Genomic DNA, 24,049 nt, shown 5'->3' on the forward strand with positions numbered 1-24,049 from the left:
TTTTATCCGATTTTGTAGTAACTTGAAATTTGAAATCTCAGTTCCTTTCGATATTTGCGCATACTGAATTGTAATTTCCTGTAATCACTTTCTTGTTAGCTTGTTCTCTATCCATCTCTCGAAAATGTGGGCGTATCCTGCCTGGCAGCCGCTGGTTTTTTATCTTGAGATGTAACAGGAAGTGATTGTGAATATGAAAGCTTAAATATCTGCTTAGCAGATCTAGTTAGGCTTTCAGACTTTTGTCTGAAAGACTTGTTTTTACTAAAATTATTATTATTATTATTTTTTTCCGCGGGAGCCTATTTCTCCATGATCGAAAACAGATATCAATCTGGAACCAAATTTTCTATCATGAAACAAATGACATTTTCGGAAACCCCAAATCTTTTCCGAGATAATGGCTATCTCACATTTTTCAATTGCGAACATTCATCTATGGCTTTTGTCGTTCGAATTTTGAAAATACATTGTTTACGAGACAATTTTTGTTATTCTGCAAAATTTTCAAATTTGACCTACATTTTTGGATACCTGAAGACCATCTGATTCCAGAAATATAAATTTCATTTCGAGTTATCGCCCTTTATTTTTCGAATTTTTTGCCCATTTCCCAACCCTTATATTTTTGGGAAAGGATAAATCGATATTTCTAAAACTACTGGAACATAAAGCCATATAGTCAGACCGGTTGGTAAAGCAATTTCAACAACGATCCGGAAACCGGAAGTAGTCAAAATAATGATAGATATTTCGAAAAAATGCAAAAAATGGGTGTTTTGGGGAAAGACTCGATTTCTCCGTCCAATATCAATGGATTAAACGAATTAAGCTTTTGTTGAGTGGCCCGAGGAATGGACTGTTGTGGCTACTTGATAAAACAATTTTGAAACTTCTGCGCATACCGGAAGTAACCGAATTTTGTACTTTTTTTCCGGAATTGAAAATGGCCGTGGTTTCGTCAATTCTTTACCTATTTTCAAACAAATGACATTTTCGGAAACCCCAAATCTTTTCCGAGATAATAGCTATCTCACATTTTTCAATTTCGAACATTCATCTATGGCTTTTGTCGTTCGAATTTTGAAAATACGTTGTTTACGAGACAATTTTTGTTATTCTGCAAAATTTTCAAATTTGACCTACATTTTTGGATACCTGAAGACCATCCGATTCCAGAAATATAACTTCCATTCTGAGTTATCGCCCTTTATTTTTCGATTTTTTTCGAATTTTCTGCTCATTTCCCAACCCTTATATTTTTGGGAAAGGATAAATCGATATTTCTAAAACTACTGGAACATAAAGCTATATAGTCAGACCGGTTGGTAAAGCAATTTCAACAACGATCCAGAAACCGGAAGTAGTCGAAATAATGATAGATATTTCGAAAAAAAACCACAAAAAATGGGTGTTTTGGGGAAAAACTCGATTTCTCCGTCCAGTATCAATGGATTAAACGAATTAAGCTTTCGTTGAGTGGCCCGAGGAATGGACTGTCGTATGATGCCCAATTTATACGGATACAATGACCAAGCAGCAAAATATGACAAGCTGAAAATCAAGTATTTTCTGATTTGGAGCGTTTTTGGACGCCTTTATCTCAGAAACTTAACCTACAAGGTTTTTTTAACTTCTCTATCGAGAGTCCTTTCGGTAGTCGTGTGCATGAAAACATACAATAAGTCTTTGAAATGTCTGGAATATGATAAAAAAGGGACTGAAAACGAAAAATCGTGAAATTTTGGAAAATGCTATATTATTTTATTATTTAATCAGATTTTTACGAAAAGGTTACACATTCAGATAGCTGACCTAATTACGATTCTAACGATGTATAATATGTATTGAGTTATTGAAATTTAATTTTCGATATTTTGACATTTTTGAATTTTTGGCACTTTTGAACATAGGATTTCTCAGGGTCATTTTATCTGATCAGATAATGTAATATATCATTACAGACTATCCCGACAATAATCTTAAACTTTTTTTACTCAGAGTCCTATGGGTGGGCTATGCCGTGAGTCCAAAAATAAAAGCATTGAAATAACATAAGTTGTCCAAAAAGAGCCTCAATCTTGGAAAAAAGTTGAAAAATCCTTAGATTACTGAAAATGATCTTCTAATTTTCTTTCTTTGGAAAACAGCTGAATGGATTATTCTGAAACTTCTTGTACAGAAGGTAAGGTAACCAAACAACTTGTTAAAGCTATCCCGACAATGATCCAAAAACCGGAAGTAGTCGAAAAAATTTCCGATATTTTTATAAAAAAAAACGTAAAAAGTAAAAAAATGGTGATCTTGGGAAAAAAGTGATTACTACGCCAGATTTCACCGAATCAAAAAAACTAAAGTGTCATTGGATAGTTCGAACAATGGAAGATATTATGACATCTAAATGGTAAAAATTCGCTGATTAGGCAATATATAATGGAACGCCGAAAATCTATTATTTTCCTTTTTGGAGCCTATTCAGACGCTTTTATTTCGAAAACTTCTCTTATTTACTTTCTTAAACTTCTGTTACTTAGAGTCCTAATGGTGGTCTATGGTGTGAATCCAAATTTAAAAGCCTCAATATAGTATAAATGGTCCAAAAGGGCCACAATCTTTGAAAAAAAGTCGAAAATTGTTATATCTGTAAATCTGCTTCTAATGGTATAAGGGAGGTAAAACTGTCCAATGGATCTTTCTGAAACTTCTGATAATGATCCGTTAAGTTCCCATACCACTTGTTAAATCTATCCCGATAATGATCCGTCAACAGGAAGTAGTCAAATAAATATTCGATATTTAAAAAAAAAAAGACAGTAAAAAAAATCGGTGCTCTTGCAAAAATCGGGATTTCACCGTCGGGTGTGACCGGATCAAAACATCTAAAGTATCGTTTGGTAGCACGATAAATGGGCTATTGTATGACACACTTCCTGTATGATTCCTGAAAGCCGGTTCAGTGCTGCTTACAGGTCTAGTTATTATTATTATTATTTTTTTCCCCGGGAGCCTATTTCTCCATGATCGAAAACAGATATCAATCTGGAACCAAATTTTCTATCGGGAAACCATGTGGTGGCTACTTGATAAAACAATTTTGCAACAACTGCGCATACCAGAAGTAACCGAATTTTGTACTTTTTTTTCCGGAATTGAAAATCGGCCGTGGTTCCGTCAATTCTTTACCTATTTTCAAACAAATGACATTTTCGGAAACCCCGAATCTTTTCCGAGATAATGGCTATCTCACATTTTTCAATTTCGAATATTCATCTATGGCTTTTGTCGTTCGAATTTTGAAAATACGTTGTTTACGAGACAATTTTTGTTATTATGCAAAATTTTCAAATTTTACCTACATTTTTGGATACCTGAAGTCAATCCGATTCCAATAATAAAGTTTGATTCAGAGTTATCGCCCTTTATTTTTCGAATTTTCTACCCATTTTATAACCCTTATATTTTTTGAAAGCCTCAATTGATGTTTCTGAAACTACTGGAACATAAAGCTATATAGTCAGACCACTTGGTAAAGCAATTTCAACAACGATCCGGAAACCGGAAGTAGTCGAAATAATGATAGATATTTCGAAAAAACCACAAAAAATGGGTGTTTTGGGGAAAAACTCGATTTCTCTGTCCAATATCAATGGATTAAACGATAATGATCCGTAAACAGGAAGTAGTCCAAAAAATATTCGATAATTAAAAAAAAAGACAGTAAAAAATTGGTGCTCTTGCAACAATCGGGATTTCACCGTCGGGTGTGACCGGATCAAAACATCTAAAGTATCGTTTGGTAGCTTGATAAATGGGCTATTGTATGACACACTTCCTGTCTGATTCCTGAAAGCCGGTTCAGTGGTGCTTGCAGGTCTAGTTATTATTATTATTATTATCAATCAAAAATCTATCACATCCAAAAGATCCCGGTTGCTTTCGATATTGGCATGTATCGGATCGAAACTTCATGGATTATGGCCCCTGATTGTACGAAAAATCACGTTTTTAGCTTGTAGACCCTATAGAGGTCACAATTTTAATCCTATTTTGATGAACCTCGAAATGTAAGATTATAACCCAAACTTGAAATGTAAGTGTATAACCCAAAGATCTCGGTTCCTTTCGATGTTTGCGCATATCGAATTGTAATTTTCTGAATTATGGCCCTTGATTGCAGGAAAAATCACTTTCTTTTTAGCTTGTACTGTATCCATCTCTCGAAAATGTGGGCGTATCCTGCCTGGGAGCCGCTGGTTTATGTAACACATGGTAACATGATTCTGCATCTATTTGTGCAATGCTTATGTGGAATTCTGTTTAACGGTTTCATTGATACCGGAAGTGACATATGTTTAAGGATAACGTGGCACCGAAAGTGACATAACTTCAAGGGTAATGTGGCACCGATGAAACCCGTCATTACTGCTTCGCAGTTCTAGTTATTATTACATGCGGATTGCAATACTTTGTTTTCACCATCACTTTCATTTTCATCCCCAAATCCCATATCATTATCAATATAGTTAGTCAATAGATCTACACGTTCGGGACTTCTGAATTGCCTACGTATTTTACAATCCAGTAGGCCAGCATTATTATCAACATCAGAATTATCGTCAGAATCTACTGCAGACACAGGGCTGTCATGTTCACATTGGCCTTGTTCATCATGCACGGGAGACATAGCCATAGACGGAACGTCGCGCAACAAATCACAACACTTCATACTAACAATCATTGTCCTGACTACAATCATTATTAACTAACTGGAAACGAATTATGTGTATCACCCACCTCGAAATTGTCCACACTGTCTTGGTCAGCAAAGATGACAATCACGACTTCGCCAAGAGTGCATCGTCTACGCTGTCACTATGCACTCCGCCATTTTACGGTTTGCCGCTTTGAAACACGTGGAAATATGTTCTAGTGTATAGAAAATACAATAGATGGCACTTGCAGTTACGGTGCTAATTTTAGCATCAGCCATACTGAGTACCCAGTAATACCGGGTACGTGCATTTTAACATTTTATAATACCTGGTACAACCGGGTAGATGCAATAAAAGGGTTAAAGCTAATGGTGTAGCTAGTTACATAAAACCGAGACAACCTGCAATAATGGTTTGAGAATTATCATTTGTAATCTATATAATATGGTGATAAAGACTCATATTCATGCATGGTATTATAGTGTAGAATTAACATATTTATAGCTGTTTGATTAAAGTCAATCATGCATGAACTAAAGAAAAGTGTGTAGCTTTTGTGTATTACGGTTCTGTTCACATGGAGCTAATCTCGAGGTAGAAGACTCAGTCAGTAAAACAAGAATGAATATTATGATATATAATAGTATTTGTGTCGATTACTTTATTGTTTGAATACCCAGTGCTGTAGCTGGTAATCGGTTACTTTTATTGCTGCCACTTCCTCCCATGATCCTCTATTCTTGGTGCCAATCATTCGGACATTCCTCCTGCCTAACGGTCAACATATTTTGCTAAAGCCACTTGTATAGTACTAATCAGTTTACGGACTCAAAATTTTAACACAGAGTTGTATACCCGTAATACCGTATTAGAAGAAAGAAATTTGCAGTACCGGTACCTTTGTTTAACGTCTGGTATCATCTGAAAGAAAGAAATTTTGCAGAGACTTGGCTTGCCGTAGACAACACGAGACTAGAAAGAAACTTGCAATAACTTTGTTCCTGGATTTCAACAGCGTATTTGCCGCACCTCTGTTTCCTGGATACTGACAACGCTTCAAGGAATTGGGCACGACATCTCCCCATAGGAGACGTGTTTGGCCATTTCATGATCGTTTTGTTAAGCCCAGCACTCATTCAGTATTATTTCCCATAATGTTTTGCTATTTTCCATTAATTTTGGAATTCCACTTGTATCAACCCAATTTTGTTATTTAATAAATGACCGTCATTTTATCAAATGACATTTTCACAAACAGCAGTGTTTTTGTTGCTTTTCTTATCTGGAAAAAGACACAAAACTTGATTGTGACATTATAATACTTACTGCATTGATATGGAAATCTAGCCAGTCCATTAAACAGGGTTACCTTTAAAATAGGTATCAGAGAGTTTAGTCCAAACTGTCACTCTCTGTAAATAGAGGTAGCTTGATAGTTAAAATTGGCAATATAATAATCACTAGGGTGTTTTACTTTTCACTTTTTTTGGAATTTCTAAGGTTTCTACCCGTCACCGAAGTCCACTCGGGGTCAAACTTACACCGTAATATTTTCAGAATTTTCTTGCTAAAAATGGCTGCCGGCGGCCATTTTTTCTAAAATTGCCACTATTTTCTGGATTTTCGGACGTTTTGAGCTTGACAGATCACTTAGAAAGGTCAGGTATGGCTTGTAATGTATCTATTTTATCCTTTTCAGTTATGTAGAGTCCATTCCAACTATCTTAAATGAGATTGTCAGAATCCAAGATGGTGGAAATCCAGGATGGCGCCCCAAATCATCTATTTTCGTGACATGGAAAAGCATTTTTCAAAGACTGTCATTCTGAACATCATTTTGTCCCCGATAATAAACTTTGCATTCATAAAATTCATTATCGGGGCCAAAATGATGTTCAGACTGACACTGATCTACCTTTGGTTGAAAATGGCGGATGGTAATGACTGAAGGCGAAGTTCCGATGGAGTATATTCACCACACTATTAATCTGGCAGAACTATGACTGAACCTGGAAATTGTTTACAAAGTTGTTTTTTTTTATGATTGATTTTAGTAGCCTAAGGTGTCATCTTTCAGAATGTGACGGGTGAACCTCGGTAACCCTTGAGCGTTTTGAGAAATTCAAGATGGCATCCAAGACGGCCGGCATTTCACTAAATACACTGTGATCGTTCATTATGTTGTGGGGTCATTAGATGATAGTAAAATCCAAAATTCCAGATAATATGGCCCTTTAACTCGTTAGCGGCAGTTTGGAGCGATTATTTCAGCAAACCAAACTATATCTAGAGACAAATTATATATTTCTGGATATAGGAACATATGAGTGATACAATAACACTACATACATGCCTATCAGGAACACGCTAGCACAAGCTATTTTTTGAATATTTTTAAAAAAAAAAAAATTCTACCCGCAAAACATGAAAATAACTAGGTAATATTCAGTTTAATCCTCTAGTCGTGTTTCTGGCTGCAACCTGTGACAGCGCAAGCGCAAAATACTGTATAATCTAAGCCATCCCTAGTGTAGCTACAAGTACGCGTACTACATATCACTCTTCCATCCACATCTGACGAGCCACGTAACAGACTCCGGAGCACGTTGACCAGTTGTAATGTTCTCAATTTAGTGTCATTAACCCAGCAATATAGTTCCTGCGGATTACGATCTTCCAGTCAACGCCACACAATGGCTTGGTGATGACATCTTTTTGCGTTCCCTACACATGCATCATTCTTTGGAGCAAGACTACATGGTTTAGGTGGGGATGATGACGACACATTTCCCGTTTTAGATGTCTATACCCACCAACGTGTTTCAGGCAGCGATTTGAAAGAGCTCTGTCTATAACAAGCTTCTTACAATTGAATCACCAATCGAGGAAAGAACAACCGTTGACATTGGTTCAACTTCTGAGAAACATATGTCCAGTACCATTGAAATCCTGCCAGCTCATGCTTTTACTGGATGTGACACGGTTACGTGCTGTTACGTCGTGGGAAAAGGAACAGCTTTGAAAGTGGTGAGAGCTTGATTGTATTCTCTCTTTATAGTCACTCTAATTAAATCTGTGCTTGCACAGGCCACTGTACATGTCGGCTGGTTATGGACAAAGTTCTAGCAAATCGATGTCTGAAACACGCTGGAGGGTATGGACAATTGGACGTCCAAAACTGAAATGTATGGTCAGCTTCCCGCCACCCAAACCATGTAGTCTTGCTCAACGAATGATGTATTTGCAGGGAACTTGATCCGGAACTGTTTTGCTGGGTGAAGGTTACAAAATTGAGAACATTACAACCGGCCAACTTGCTCCAGAGTCTGTCATGTGGCCCTGGAGCTCCTGATAGGTATTATGTGGTGTTATCATATCACTCATATGCTCCTATGTCCAGAAATATAATTTGTCTCTAGATGTAATTTGGTTTGCTGAAATAATCACTCCCAACCGCCGCTAACGAGTTAAAGGGCCATATTATCTAGCATTTTGGATTTTACTATCATCTAATCACCCCACAACATAATGAACGATTTTAGTGTATTTAGTGAAATGCCGGCCGTCTAGGATGCCATCTTGAATTTCTCAAAACGCTCAAGGGTTACCGAGGTTCACCCGGCACATTCTGAAAGGGGACACCTTAGGCTACTAAAATCAATCATAAAAAAACTTTGTAAACAATTTCCAGGTTCAGTCATAGTTCTGCGAGATTAATAGTATGGTGAATATACTCCATCGGAACTTCACCTTCAGTCATTACCTTCCGCCATTTTCAACCAAAGGTAAATCTGACATCATTTTGGCCCTGGTAATGAATTTTATGAGTGCAAAATTTATTATCAGGGCCAAAATGATGTTCAGAATGACATAGTCTTTGAAAAATGCTTTTCCATGTCACGAAAATAGATGATTTGGGGAGGCATCTTGGATTTCCACCATCTTGGATTCTGACAATCTCATTTAAGATAGTGGGAATGGACTCTACATACCTGAAAAGCATAAAATAGATACATTACAAGCCATACCTGACCTTTCTAAGTGATCTGTCAAGCTCAAAATGTCCGAAAATCCAGAAAATAGTCGCAATTTTAGAAAAAAATGGCCGCCGGCAGCCATTTTTGGCAAGAAAATTCTGAAAATATTACGGTGTAAGTTTGACCCCGAGTGGACTTCGGTGACGGGTAGAAACCTTAGAAATTCCAAAAAAAGTGAAAAGTGAAACACCCTAATAATCACTCAGAGACTTGTTTATTTCTCAGTAAATAAAGTATGGTATAGTTATATTTTCTCATTCTCTCTATATTTTAGGTCCCGAAGATAAAATTATAACAGTTGCTTTTAGAAACAGTAAAACAGAGAATGTAGCCTTAGATACAGCGGTATGGATTCCGGAAACTATGTATGATAGATTAGCCCTTGAGTTGACCATGCCTCGTCATACCAGAGAAAAACTGGCCACTAGACCTAATTATCCATTAGAAAATTTACCAGGATACCCTACATCCGGCCCAATAGCTTCACCCCAACACTACCCTAAACCTGCTGCCTTAGTTCTTGAATCTGGGATGCCCTTAGATAGAACACTGTATAGATATCCACCATTTGCTCCTGTCTGTCCTGTATATTTAAAACGTAGGGACCCACCGTTAACAAAATCAGTCGTAAAAAGTGAAGATATTAATGCTCTGATACCTGGAACTAATTTAACCAAACAAGAATTGGAAGATAGAGTCACTTCCCAGTTGATGGAGCACAAGCTTTTCTTAGATGAAAAAGAAAATGAAAAGGGTAGTAACAGAAGGTTGTTGAATCGACGCGAACCTCAAGTTGTCAACAGTTTAAAGAAATCAGTAACATTTAATGATGAAAATTTGGTAGAAATGTCTGCCACTCCTAGAGATGAGTCAGTACCCCGATATGGTGAGATGGAGTTCACCGATTCTGATGGTAATATTATCTACAGAAATAGAGATGGTACAATTAGATATAGAGATGGTAATGTGCGATATAACAGCAGTGGTAAAGCTGAATATAGAGACAAAGAAGGTAACATCATATATAGGGGCAGAGATGGAACAATAGAATATAGAGATACAGACGGAAATGTAGAATACAGAGACACTGCTGGTAACATTGAATATAGAGATAATGATAGCAATGTCAGATTCAGGGACAGAGATGGTAATGTTGAATATAGAGATAGACATGGTAATATTGAATACACTGACAGAGATGGTTTTATTGAATATAGAGACAGGGAAGGTAATGTTGAATATAGAGATAGGCATGGTAATGTAGGAATCCGAGATGAAGAGGGTAATGTAAGATATAAAGACAGAGATGGAAATGTTACTTATAGAGACAGGAATGGAAATACAAGTTATATAGACAGATATGGTAATATTGAATATAGAGACCGACTTGGTAATGTTGAATATAGAGACAATGAAGGTAATATTGGATATAGAGACAAGGATGGAATCGTGAAATACCAAGATAGTAATGGTAATATCAATTATCAAGATAGCAATGGCACCTTGGTATACAAAGATAGAGATGGAAATACAAGATACATTGATCGATATGGTAATATTGAATATAGAGATAATACTGGTAAAGTAGAATTTAGGGATAGGGATGGAAATGAAGGATATAGAGATAATGATGGTATTGTTAAGTATAAAGATAAAAATGGTAACATAAGATATAGAGAGAGGGATGGTACATTAGTGTCTGTGGACAAGGATGGTAAAACGACCTATATTAGAGATTCTGAGTATGATGGTAACTATGAAGATCCCAGTAGGGAATATACAGATGACGAAAAAAGATTACATGAGATATTCTTAAAAAGTACTGATCCAGATCTAACAGAAAATGAAAGACAATATTGGAAATCTGTTTATGATGCAGAAAGGCGAGCAAAAGATATTGGTGTTAATACAGACTCAAGTTCATTATTCTATAGGAGACCAAATAATAGTTCAATTAGTAAAAGACCACCATGGAAATATTGGAAGTGTGAACCAAGTCCTCCTCTTCTTGATACAAGTACCGAAAGAGTTGAAGACAGAATGAGAACTGTTGATGGTTTTAGAGAAACTGCTATACAAGCTCCATTAGAAGCTCGAGATCTGGCAAGACCTTATAATAGTAGTAAGTTTTGTTTCTTTTGTTATTGTTTTTATACGCCCACATTTTCATGTGGACGTATATTGTCGTTGCCCCTGTCCGTCCGGACGTCTGGACCCTATAGAGGTCACAATTTTGTTTAAACTTGAAATGTAAGTTTATAACCCAAAGATCTTGGTTCCTTTCGATATTCGCGCATATCGGACTGTAACTTACTGAATTATGGCCCCTGATTGTACGAAAAATCGCGTTTTTAGCTTGTGGACCCTATAGAGGTCATAATTTTTATCCGATTTAAAAAAACTTATTATTATATCACCGTTATGGTATATCAAGGTTGTGGACCCTATAGAGGTCACAATTTTTATTCGATTTTGTTGAAACTTGAAATGTAAGTTTATAACCCAAAGATCTTGGTTCCTTTCGATATTTGCGCATATCGAATTGTAATTTCCTGAATTATGGCCCTTGATTGTAGGAAAAATCACTTTCGTTTTAGCTTGTTTTCTATCCATCTCTCGAAAATGTGGGCGTATCCTGCCTGGCAGCCGCTGGTTATCCAATTTTGTTGAAACTTGAAATGTAAGTTTATAACCCAAAGATCTCGGTTCCTTTCGATATTCGTGCATATCGGACGGTAACTTCCTGAATTATGGCCCCTGATTGCACGAAAAATCACGTTTTAAGCTTGTGGGCCCTATAGAGGTCATAATTGTTATCCGATTTAAAAAAACGTATTCTTATATCACCGTTACACCCTAAGGATGGTTGAATTCGAATTTCGTGAAAATCGGCCCAAAACTGACAGACAAAATGGCCGCCCTTCGTTCTCAAATAGCATAAAAATATGGTATATCAAGGTTGTGGACCCTATAGAGGTCACAATTTTTATACGATTTTGTTGATTCTTGAAATGTAAGTTTATAACCCTAAGATCTTGATTCTTTTCGATATTCCCGCATATCGGACTGTAACTTCCTGAATTATGGTCCCTGATTGTACGAAGGTCATAAATTTTATTTGATTTAAAAAAACGTTTTAATATATAACCGTTCAAATTTCATGAAAATCGGCCCAAAACTGACAGACAAAATGGCCGCCCTTCATTCTCAAATAGCGTAAAAATATGGTATATCAAGGTTGTGGACCCTATAGAGGTCACAATTTTAATCCAATTTTGATGAAACTTGAAATGTAAGTTTATAACCCAAAGATCTCGGTTCCTGTGGGTATATACCATAGAATACTTAGAATTTGATTAATAGTGACAATATTTGAAGAATCGGGGAAATTTTGACAAGAGTTTTTTTTTTCAAAGGCGCCTGGTATGGAACCGGAATCATTTAAAAGACTAAGAAGATGCGTTAATAAGCCATTAAAAGACAGATATAAAGATAAATTTGTGTGATTTCCTGACATATTATACCCCAATGATTTTTTACAGGACCGAATGCACTTGTAGACAGCGTGTTATCATACTAAAATCTCCAGGATGAAGAAATAATTATAGTACAAGACTTTTGAATAGATCACAAGACCGTTAAATGAACATTTTTAAATCAACCTCTAAAATAAGCTTACTCTTTTATTTGGATGTTTGGCAGTTTATTTTAATACACTATAGCGGAGGCATCTATAATAACCTGTTTTCCTTATTTTAACTTCGTCGTCTTGGAAACAAACTGCAAAGCCCAACAAGATGATTAATTTGAGTAGCAATCTAAAATCTAATTGTCAGTTGTAAAGGGAGATAACTGCGTAAATATTTCCATTTTCGGTAAATTATCGAATATTCGTTTCAATTATTATACTGATGTGCTGCTAATTGACAACATTAGGTTTGTATTTTATAATATTGGGTAGTATTTGAGAAATATTTGGTAGTATTCGGTTATTTGCTTGATTTGGGTGATATAGGGAGGCAAATGGAACAGCCAGACATCTGTAATCACATTTGAAGTACATTTCCCACGATGTATCTCACTATTTTTGAAAAAAATCAAGTAATATGCTCATTTGGCACCATTATGTTGTAGTATTGGGTAGTATGTGGTGATATTGTAGTATTGGGTAAATCGTCCCAGCGCATTTCTGGTGACTTGCATGTGTATTCATATTAAAGGGGGAGCCACGGTGGATACGTGGGTAACACGCTGGCTTGCTAGACTGGAGGTCACGTGTTAGATCCCTGCATTGCCCGAGAAAGTTCATCAGGATTTTCTGGCGTGGTTTCCCCTTGTCAGTGATCCAGGATGGAGAGCCGGACAAGGACAGCTGTTCTAGTTATTCGGATGAGACGAAAAAATGAGGACCCGTGTATACATAGGTGTGTACATAAAGATCCCTTGGCAGTTGGAATTCGATATAAGAGTAGGCCATAGTGCCGCTGCCCGGGCAAAATTTCCCCCATAGCACACTGTATAGCGTATGCCCGTCTTCATTAGCCCAGTCGGAGAAGAATAGTGGGATGTTAAACTCCATTTCATTTCATCCATATTAAAGGACAATATTGGGGTTAGTCATTGTCACATTTGTGATAGAACTGGTTAAACAGTCCGTACATTTCTTTTTTTTTTATTCATTTTATACTTAATAAAAACATGGTAATGCACAAACTATTTCTATTTTTTTTTCGTTTGCTCTTATCTATTGACAATCAATTATTTTTTTGAATTATCAGATATCCTCCCACAGTCTCATATAACAACTTTTGATCTTCGAAGGAATTATTAGTGAGCAGAAATTCGCCTGTGTATCTGTTATCACTTACCACTTCAGTCAGTTATATAGAAGGATAACTTGTGTTTTCCTTTTGCTTTCGTCACTTCCGTTTCTTGAAATCTTCATTACACATCTATCGTAGCAATGATCTCTGTGTTAAAATTATGTTTGGAACGTGTTTAACCAGTTCTATCATGTGATAATGACTGACACCAATATTGTCCTTTAATGCCAATTTCATTGGACACAATTTGTTCGTTTAATATATACTGAGCGCCATGGAAAACACATCACTTAGTTTTTCGTATAACAAAATGATCCTGTAAACATATCTTATTTATTTTGCTTCTTATTGTGAACAATATTTAAATGGGAACACATCAATAACAACACATTTGTACACTTATATATGGATGTTTAATCTGTAATCAACGGTACAAAGTCAGAGGGGTCAAAACCAAAAGTACGACACAGATGTCAGTAGCGCGTGTGTCCTCCACAGGCTCTTACGCACGCTGTGCAGCGACGTCGCATGGAATTTACCAATGTTTGAAAGAAGGCCTGGGGCAAATTGTTCCATTCTTGGACAAGAGCAGCTTCTAAAGCAGCAATGGTGTGCATCTGTGGTCTCTGATACAGACCGCGTCCAATCTCACCCCAGACATGTTCTATCGGTGCCATGTCCGGAGACATGGCTGGCCAGTCCAAGACATTGATGTTGTTAGCAGCCAGGTAGCCCATACTAAAACGGGTGGTATGCGGACGTGCATTATCCTGTTGGAAGTGCTGAAGTTGTGGGTGCGCTCGAAACATCGGAACAACAATTGGTTGCAAGACGTCATCATGGTAGGCTACAGCATTAACACGACCCCTGCAAATGTGTAGGGCGGTCCGGTGATGAAATGTGATGCCTCCCCACACCATTACACTTCCTCCACCCCATCGATTCATTTTGAAGACGCATCAGTCTGCAAGACGTTCCCCAAGACGTCTCCACACACGTTGACGGCCATCAGCGTGATAAAGATGAAAGTGACTCTCATCACTGAAGAGCACACTTTGCCAGTCTACTCTTCTCCATGTCTGGTGTCCTTGAGCCCATATCAAACGCCGCTGACGGTGATGATCCCTGAGGATAGCTTCAACATAAGGTCGTCGTGCTTACGGTGTTGGCACTTACTGGTCCTTGTCTTCCGACGACTGCTGCACCTGTTCGAGTCACTGGGCGGAATCTGTCACGCAGATGAGTGACCCGGATGTAGCGGTCTTGAGCCTGGGTTGTAACGCGTTGTGGACAAGGACGTTGACGGTCACGTGTTGATCCAGTAACTCGAACACGTTCCACCAACCTTAGAATAGTGGACTGCTGACAATTGAAGTGTCTGGCAATAGACATGCCAGCCCTGGACATTCCCATGGCTTCATTCCGTTTATTTTCAGTAAGTCGCGGCATCTCTAGCTCGATTCCTTCTCACGTCCAACAATAACAAATTACGACAGATTGACGTTTCACAGTTCATGTACTGCACATTAAGTTGAAAACATGCTTTTAAAGGGCTCACACACAATGCTGCACGTGAATATTGTGCATCTCGTGCAATTTTTATACGCCCACATTTTCATGTGGACGTATATTGTCATCGCCCCTGTCCGGACGTCCGTCCGTCCACAATTGTTTGTGAACAGTCTACAGGTCACAATTTTTATCCGATTTCGATGAAACTTGAAATATAGGTTTATCACCCTAAGATCTTGGTTCCTTTTGATATTGGCATGTATCAGACCATAACTTCATGGATTATGGCCCCTGATTGTACGAAAAATCACGTTTTTAGCCGATTTGGTTTAAACTTGAAATGTATGCTTATAACCCAAAGATCTCGGTTCCTTTTGATATTCGTGCACATTGGACTGTAACTTCCTCAATTATGGCCCCTGATTGTACGAAAAATCACGTTTTTAGCTTGTGGACCCTATAGAGGTCATAATTTTTATCAGATTTAAAAAAACGTAATATTGTATTACCGTTACACACTAAGGACGGCTGAGTTCGAATTTCGTGAAAATCGGCAGACAAAATGGCCACCCTTCGTTCTCAAATAGCGTAAAAATATGGTATATCAAGGTTGTGGCCCCTATATAGAGGTCACAATTTTAATCTTTTTTATACGCCCACATTTTCAAGTGGACGTATTATGCCGTCGCCCCTGTCCATCCGTCCACAATTGTTTGTGGACTCTCTCTACAGGTCACAATTCTTATCCGATTTTGACGAAACTTGATATATAGGTTTATCCCCAAAAGATCTCGGCTGCTTTCGATATTGGCATGTATCGGATCGAAACTTCGTGGATTATGGCCCCTGATTGTACGAAAAATCACGTTTTTAGTTTGTGGACCCTATAGAGGTCACAATTTTTATCTGATTTTTTTTAAACTTGAAATGTAAGTTTATAACCCAAAGATCTCGGTTCCTTTCGATATTCACGCGTTTTTAGCTTGTGGGCCCTATAGAGGTCAATTCTTATCCGATTTAAAAAAACGTATTATTATATCACCGTTACACCCTAAGGCAGGTTGAGGTCGAATTTCGGCCCAAAATTGACAGACAAAATGGCCGCCGTTGTTCTCAAATAGCGTAAAAATATGGTACACTGTATATCAAGGTTGTGGACCCTATAGAGGTCACAATTTTTATCCGATTTTGTTGAAAATTGAAATGTAAGTTTATAACCCAAAGATCTTGGTTCCTTTCGATATTCACGCATATCGGACCGTAACTTCCTGAATTATGGCCCCTGATTGTATGAAAAATCGCGTTTTTAGCTTGTGGACCCTATAGAGGTCATAATTTTTATCTGATTTAAAAAACCGTATTATTATATCACCGTTACACCCTAAGGAAGGTTGAGTTTGAATTTCCCGAAAATCGGCCCAAAATTGACAGACAAAATGGCCGCCGTTCGTTCTCAAATAGCGTAAAAATATGGTATATCAAGGTTGTGGACCCTATAGAGGTCACAATTTTTATCCGATTTTGTTGAAAATTGAAATGTAAGTTTATAACCCAAAGATCTCGGTTCCTTTCGATATTCGCGCATATCGGACCTTAACTTCCTGAATTATGGCCCCTGATTGTATGAAAAATTGCGTTTTTAGCTTGTGGACCCTATAAGAGGTCATAATTTTTATCTGATTTAAAAAAAACAACGTATTATTATATCACCGTTACACCCTAAGGAAGGTTGAGTTCGAATTTTGTGGAAATCGGCCCAAAATTGACAGACAAAATGGCTGCCGTTCGTTCTCAAATAGCGTAAAAATATGGTATATCAAGGTTGTGGACCCTATAGAGGTCACAATTTTTATCTGATTTTGTTGAAACTTGAAATGTAAGTTTATAACACAAAGATCTCAGTTCCTTTCGATATTCGCGCATATTGAATTGTAATTTCCTGAATTATGGCCCTTGATAGTAGGAAAAATCACTTTCTTGTTAGCTTGCTCTCTATCCATCTCTCGAAAATGTGGGCGTATCCTGCCTGGCAGCCGCTGGTTTGATGAAACTTGAAATGTAAGTTTATAAACCAGAGATCTTGGTTCCTTTCGATATTCGCGCATATCGGAATTTAACTTCCTGAATTATGGCCCCTGATTGTACGAAAAATTGCATTTTTAGCTTGTTGACCCTATAGAGGTCATAATTTTTATCCGATTTAAAAAAACGTATGATTATATCACCGTTAAACCCTAAGGTGACTGAGTTCGAATTTCGTGAAAATCAGCCCAAAACTGACAGACAAAATGGCCGCCCTTCGTTCTCAAATAGCGTAAAAAATATGGTATATCAAGGTTGTGGACCGTATAGAGGTCACAATTTCTATCCGATTTTGTTGAAACTTGAAATGTAAGTTTATAACCCAAAGATCTCGGTTCCTTTCGATATTCACGCATATCGACCATATCTTCCTGAATTATGGCCCCTGATTGTTCGAAAAATCACGTTTTTAGCTTGTGGACCCTATAGAGGTCATAATTTTTATCCGATTTAAAAAAACGTATTATTATATCACCGTTACACCCTAAGGAAGGTTGAGTTCGAATTTTGTGGAAATCGGCCCAAAATTGACAGACAAAATGGCTGCCGTTCGTTCTCAAATAGCGTAAAAATATGGTATATCAAGGTTGTGGACCCTATAGAGGTCACAATTTTTATCTGATTTTGTTGAAACTTGAAATGTAAGTTTATAACACAAAGATCTCAGTTCCTTTCGATATTCGCGCATATTGAATTGTAATTTCCTGAATTATGGCCCTTGATAGTAGGAAAAATCACTTTCTTGTTAGCTTGCTCTCTATCCATCTCTCGAAAATGTGGGCGTATCCTGCCTGGCAGCCGCTGGTTTGATGAAACTTGAAATGTAAGTTTATAAACCAGAGATCTTGGTTCCTTTCGATATTCGCGCATATCGGAATTTAACTTCCTGAATTATGGCCCCTGATTGTACGAAAAATTGCATTTTTAGCTTGTTGACCCTATAGAGGTCATAATTTTTATCCGATTTAAAAAAACGTATGATTATATCACCGTTAAACCCTAAGGTGACTGAGTTCGAATTTCGTGAAAATCAGCCCAAAACTGACAGACAAAATGGCCGCCCTTCGTTCTCAAATAGCGTAAAAAATATGGTATATCAAGGTTGTGGACCGTATAGAGGTCACAATTTCTATCCGATTTTGTTGAAACTTGAAATGTAAGTTTATAACCCAAAGATCTCGGTTCCTTTCGATATTCACGCATATCGACCATATCTTCCTGAATTATGGCCCCTGATTGTTCGAAAAATCACGTTTTTAGCTTGTGGACCCTATAGAGGTCATAATTTTTATCCGATTTAAAAAAACGTATTATTATATCACCGTTACACCCTAAGGAAGGTTGAGTTCAAATTTCGTGAAAATCAGCCCAAAACTGACCGACAAAATGGCCGCCCCTCGTTCTCAAATTGCGTAAAAATATGGTATATCAAGGTTGTGGACCCTATAGAGGTCACAATTTTTATCCAATTTTGTTGAAACTTGAAATGTAAGTTTATAACCCAAAGATCTTGGTTCCTTTCGATATTTGCGCATTATGAATTGTAATTTCCTGAATTATGGCCCTTGATTGTAGGAAAAATCACTTTCGTTTTAGCTTGTTTTCTATCCATCTCTCGAAAATGAGGGCGTATCCTGCTTGGCAGCCGCTGGTTTTTTCTGCACACGGGCCGATATTTTTTGCATTTGGGAGCATTGTGTGAAACAATAGTTCATAGTATTGCATAATATTATACATACAAAACCACCTAGTATATTTGGGAAAAATAGTGATGCGTTTTCCATGGCGCTCAGTATATTTCATGAAAATGTATAATTTTCTATTTTTTAGTTGAATGGACAAGTCCAGTATTTAGTGTTGTAGATATGTTTGCTAAACATGACTACTCTAACTCAGTAAATCAATTGTTAAAGCCATGTCTACTTTCTAAAAGTAATCCTGAAACACAACATGCTAATGATGGTGATGTACCTAGAACTGTAACTAAAGATGATATAGCTGAAGCTAGAAGAGAATTTAGGTAATTTCTACAAATTTCATTCTGCTACTAATTGTTTGTAAAGATATACAACATAGCATTTCAAACCCTTTTGGACGTAGATCTGTGACATTCACTAAAAATTAAAATAATTTAACATGCCTGGAACTTGATCAAAAAAATTGTCAGAAACTACAGTATATTACTTTTTTTTTCCGGTCATATAAAAGATTTTGTCACTTGAAAAGTTTATTCAGACCATTTTAAACAAGATTAGTGATTTTGAAAAGTACCCTCACCCCCATAACCTGGCATGCAAGATCAGTGGATTACATTTTTCAGTATTTGTAAAATTCTATTTTAGATTAAGGAGGATTATGCAAAGACATAAAAATTGGCAGGAGAAAAAATCTGAAGAGCATAATATGAAGAATCTGATGGTAGACCAGCATAGACAACGAATTATTGAACATTTAACGCAAGAAAAAGAAAAACAGTTACATGAACAACAAATGATCGAAAGAGCTAGAGAAGCTAAGAAAAATATCAGTGCTGAAATTCGTTTTAGAATAGAGACAAACCAAAAACATGAATTAAGTAAAGAAGAACAAAGAATAACAGCTCTTAGCAGACAACGGGAACATAGAGAAGCTCATCAAGCACAAAGGGCAAAAGAAGTGAAAGATATAGCAGAAAGACGTCAAGTGAGTAAAAAAAAACCCAGTCATATAGGTGGTCTAACTAAAACCGTTTGCTGCAGACTATTACTAGCACAGACTACACTTTTGCTAGCACAGAACAATTCTAGAGAAGGCTATACTATTACTAGCATAGACTATACTATTACTAGCTCAGCAACGAAGTAATTATTGAAATAGTTGTGCAAACTGGATTTCAATCCCATCTTTCACAGAAGATACTCATTGTATGAAGACATGCTTAATATGCTTTTTTTCAGCCGAGAAAATGTTGAATTTATAGGTCTGCTATCATCTGTTCCGGGGTTACATGTACGTCCCCTAGTTTTCCTTTGGATAACCTGCTGTCTATCACCATCTTTTTTTCAAGCCATGGTTGATGTGTGGGTTCATTTCAAGTGTTTGTGTGTGGCTATCGTTAGTTATGTAAACCTTAATGGACAGAGTTAAAGATAAAAGGTCCAAAATGTCTCCTCATCATCTGCTGATAAATAGGTTTGTGTTCATAATTTGTGATGATATAATGTATTTTGAATGATCGAATTGTAATTAAATTACTTTCAGGCTGTCAGAGAACAACGTAGTAAAGAACGCAATGATGTCATCACCGTGAAGCTAGATGCTGAGGAAGCTTACAAACAGTCAGTTAATCAACAACATCAGGGTGCTAAAATACGACGCATGCATCATTTTCAACAATTAGAACAAAATGCACAGAAAAGAACAGAACTTAGTCTCGCTGTTAATGAACAACGCAGAGCTTTACAGATATCTCAAATTTTTTCTTAGAATTCAGTCACATTATTCTAGTGGTACCGTAAATCTGTAATATACATGGAGTGATAATTCTGTATGTCTATTTAAAACCTGTCAATTTCAGATCACAAACTTAAGTGTATTTGAAGGTTATAGTATGTTTGTTTCTGCTCTTAGAAGTCTTGAGTGTGAATTGAAATGAGGTATGAACCAGTTATCTGTGTTCACTACCCAGCACATAAACAGCATAGCTGTCTACTAAACCACTAGTCTGGTTCTACATTCAAGACTTAGTAAACTCACAACCCATTCAAGACTTAGAAAACTCACAATCCATTCTCATTCCTTATGTCTGATGTTTGCTTAATATATAGTTAATAAGCCTTATCACTTGCAAATACCATGCCGAGAACATGAAAAATATAATTTGCGTCTGGTATTTACATGTTTAAATTGGTAATAAAGAATTTAACTGGTGACATTTTTGTTGGTCACCAATTAGTTGAACAGTGAGGATCACCAACTGTAGTATATTTTTCTATTACGAGTTCATGGCATGTGTTTACACTCTGTATACAATATCTATATAGTCTATCAAATGTTATTTACAAGTGGTTAATTGATCAGGTAATCACAGCCGCTAACGAACACTAGGAGAGAGGTAATATAGGCCTAGCCTGTTCCTCAATACTTTTCTGTGAATAAAATATTGTTTATATACAAAAAAGAACACACTATTTTATTACAATTTGATACATAATGGTGTTAATAACTGTTACTTGTATTTCACTCCATTTCACATACAATCGTCTTTATTGCAAGAGTTTCATATACAGGGTTAATATTCTCAAGTAATACATACATATATACCCATTGTAATTGTTTTATCGCAAGTCTAAAACAGAGTGCAACTTGCACTGTAGTGTGCCTTTTAAGGCTAAAGATATTTTAAGTACAACCAAACGGCTTTTGCACTTCAAAGAAAATAATTGCAATGGTTCCCTTACTAAAACAAAATTATTCTTTTGTGGAATACATCGGTTATGTTTGGTATGGTTTTCGCTTAGTTCAATGAAACGTAAGCAACAAAAACAATTAATCATCTTTATGAATATAGCCCCTGCAAAATTTGGCCCAATTTAGGGCAATTTAGTAACTGTTCTGTTGTAGCTAAAATGGCTTCAGTAAAAATATACATCTCTTGCTCGGTTCATGTTATCGTAGTTCTGTCAGATTTATAAATCCTAAAATTACTGAAAGAAGCTAATGACCAAATAAAACTGACAAACTATACATTTATTGGTGATTCCTCACATTAAAGATTCTAAGAGTGCTGGATTGGTCAAATAGAGTACATGTAATGTTAAAAATATTATGAATTGGATGATTTAATAATGAATATTTTATCCACTTCACACAACGGCAGGGGTTTAAGAAACTCTTGCATTTTTTTTTTAAACTTTGTATTCTCGAAGAATTAACAGACAAAAGCACCAAGATAGAAATTGTTAAAGATTCCCTCCAAGATCTGTGATACATTGTTTGTTTTTGAATTATTATTATTTTTTTTTATTGCCATTTTTGTAAGGGGAGAAATATCTATCCTATATTGATCAGGTAGGTCCCTATTTATTATAACAAAAATTATATAGACTCCCTTTAAGTTTAACTGTTCAGACTTGTTACAATGTTAGGGTGACCCACCATAAATAAATATCTCCATATATCTCGACAATTACGCCACAATATTTATATATATGCCAAGCCTCAAATCAGTTTCACACAATTATAGTCACTAAATAAACGATCATATTGTACTTAATAAGCTATGACCATTAATCATGTATAAATAATAGACTGAAAACTGGTTCCAAGAGTCGTCCGTAACATCCAGACACTTTTGAGTAAAAGATAGGTTACGTGCCCTTGTTTTGAAATTAGTCTCGCTTAACCAGTCTATCGTCCATTCTACGTCTGATTGACAGGTCGGGATAATCAAGACTACTTTTTTACGAAACATAACAGAAAGCTAGAACGAGAAATTGAATTTAGAAATAAGCACGTTAGGTAGCTCAACAATCGTTTTAAGAAGCTTGTAAAAGTAAAATGAAACTACTGCTAGTATCATGTTCCTGTCTAACCCGAGTGATTCAGAGATATTATTTGTACTAAACCAAAAGATGCCGCTCTTAACGGTACAGTTAATGATAAAGCGATTTAAAAAATGAAACGAACGTAATTTCTAAATCTGCTGTAATAACCAAGAAGCTTAATTTTACTGCTATTCAAAATCGTCAACAATAATTTTTTTACGGCTGTAATAGTTGATAGATTTGTAGAGAATTGCACGTGCCATGGCTATTTATAGTATCATACTGTTAGAAAGTTGGTCTCGGCACGGCGAATGTGCACGCTTCAGTGGTAGTCTCGAACTATCAGCGGTGGACTGTATTTCTGTGAGTACATGGATCACCCTAACAATGTATGAAATAAAGCCACAAAAGATATTAAATGAAATGAAGAACTAAGTTAACATTTAACCCTACCTACATGATTGGTCAACCTTGTAAATTATTAATTATTCGTATTTTACCGTGCCAATCCTTTTGGTATTATGATCATTTAGTGCCCTTAATATATTATACATAATTAGTATTTGCTTGTGATACAATTTTTATGTACATACCATTTATTGTAAACTTTGATAGTATTGATCTCTAGTGATATAATTATATAAATTATAACAAGAATTACTTGTCTAGTAAATGAATAAAAGATGTATGTTTAGTACATGTAACCTTTGTATATTTCTTCCATTTTGACAAAAAAATGTATTGTTAAATTTGTTACTTAGCTCAACTTCAGTTAATAAATCTTTCTATTTAAAACTGTTTTATATGTTTTATAAGCCCACATTTTGTATATTGTCATCAACCCTGTTCAAGCACTCACTCTAGAAATTTCTGGTTTTCAACCTTTTTTAAACCGCTCCCCCTATTCAGTCTTGCTTTCCAACTCCCCCACCCCTCTTTCAACATCAAATTAAACAAGCGGTTGCCATGCAAATAGTAGTGGAGCTAGCTGACCATTCTTTCTAAACCCACAGACAAAATTGTTCAAGCACTCGCTCTAGAAACCCCTGGTTTTCAACCTTTTTTAAACCGCTCCCCCTATTCATTCTTGCTTTCCATTTACCCCCACCCCACATTCAACATCCAATTAAACAAGCGGTTGCCATGCAAGTAGTAGGGGAGCTAGCTGACCATTGTTTCTAAACTCGCAGACAAAATTGGCATTCAGCCTAACGGAGGCACCATGATGGCCAATGATCAGAATGGGAATTCTTATATTGCACATCCTCTGGGTTTAGGGGAAAAAGTAGATTAATTCAAATTTTTGCAGACAAAGTTAATCTGTTCACGTTGAAAAGTGCCCTTCAGAACAAAAAAAT

The 24,049-nt window shown here is 36.5% G+C and overlaps 1 protein-coding gene across 2 annotated transcripts in view; it reads left to right on the forward strand.

Annotated features, from left to right (window-relative positions):
• The window catches only part of LOC126811153 (uncharacterized), a 40,860-nt gene extending 17,374 nt beyond the window's left edge, over positions 1 to 23,486 (forward strand). For both annotated transcript variants that reach the window (XM_050536655.2, XM_050536656.2), the window contains 4 exons: positions 9,024 to 10,871; positions 18,997 to 19,186; positions 19,509 to 19,848; positions 20,407 to 23,486. In XM_050536655.2, the coding sequence (XP_050392612.1) occupies positions 9,024 to 10,871; positions 18,997 to 19,186; positions 19,509 to 19,848; positions 20,407 to 20,631 (2,603 nt within the window). In that variant the 3' untranslated portion in view covers positions 20,632 to 23,486. The remainder of the gene's footprint in view (positions 1 to 9,023; positions 10,872 to 18,996; positions 19,187 to 19,508; positions 19,849 to 20,406) is intronic.
• The last annotated feature ends 563 nt before the right edge of the window (positions 23,487 to 24,049 follow it).

Source organism: Patella vulgata, chromosome 2 (assembly GCF_932274485.2).
Source record: "Patella vulgata chromosome 2, xgPatVulg1.2, whole genome shotgun sequence".
Classification (NCBI taxonomy): Eukaryota; Metazoa; Mollusca; class Gastropoda; family Patellidae; genus Patella; species Patella vulgata.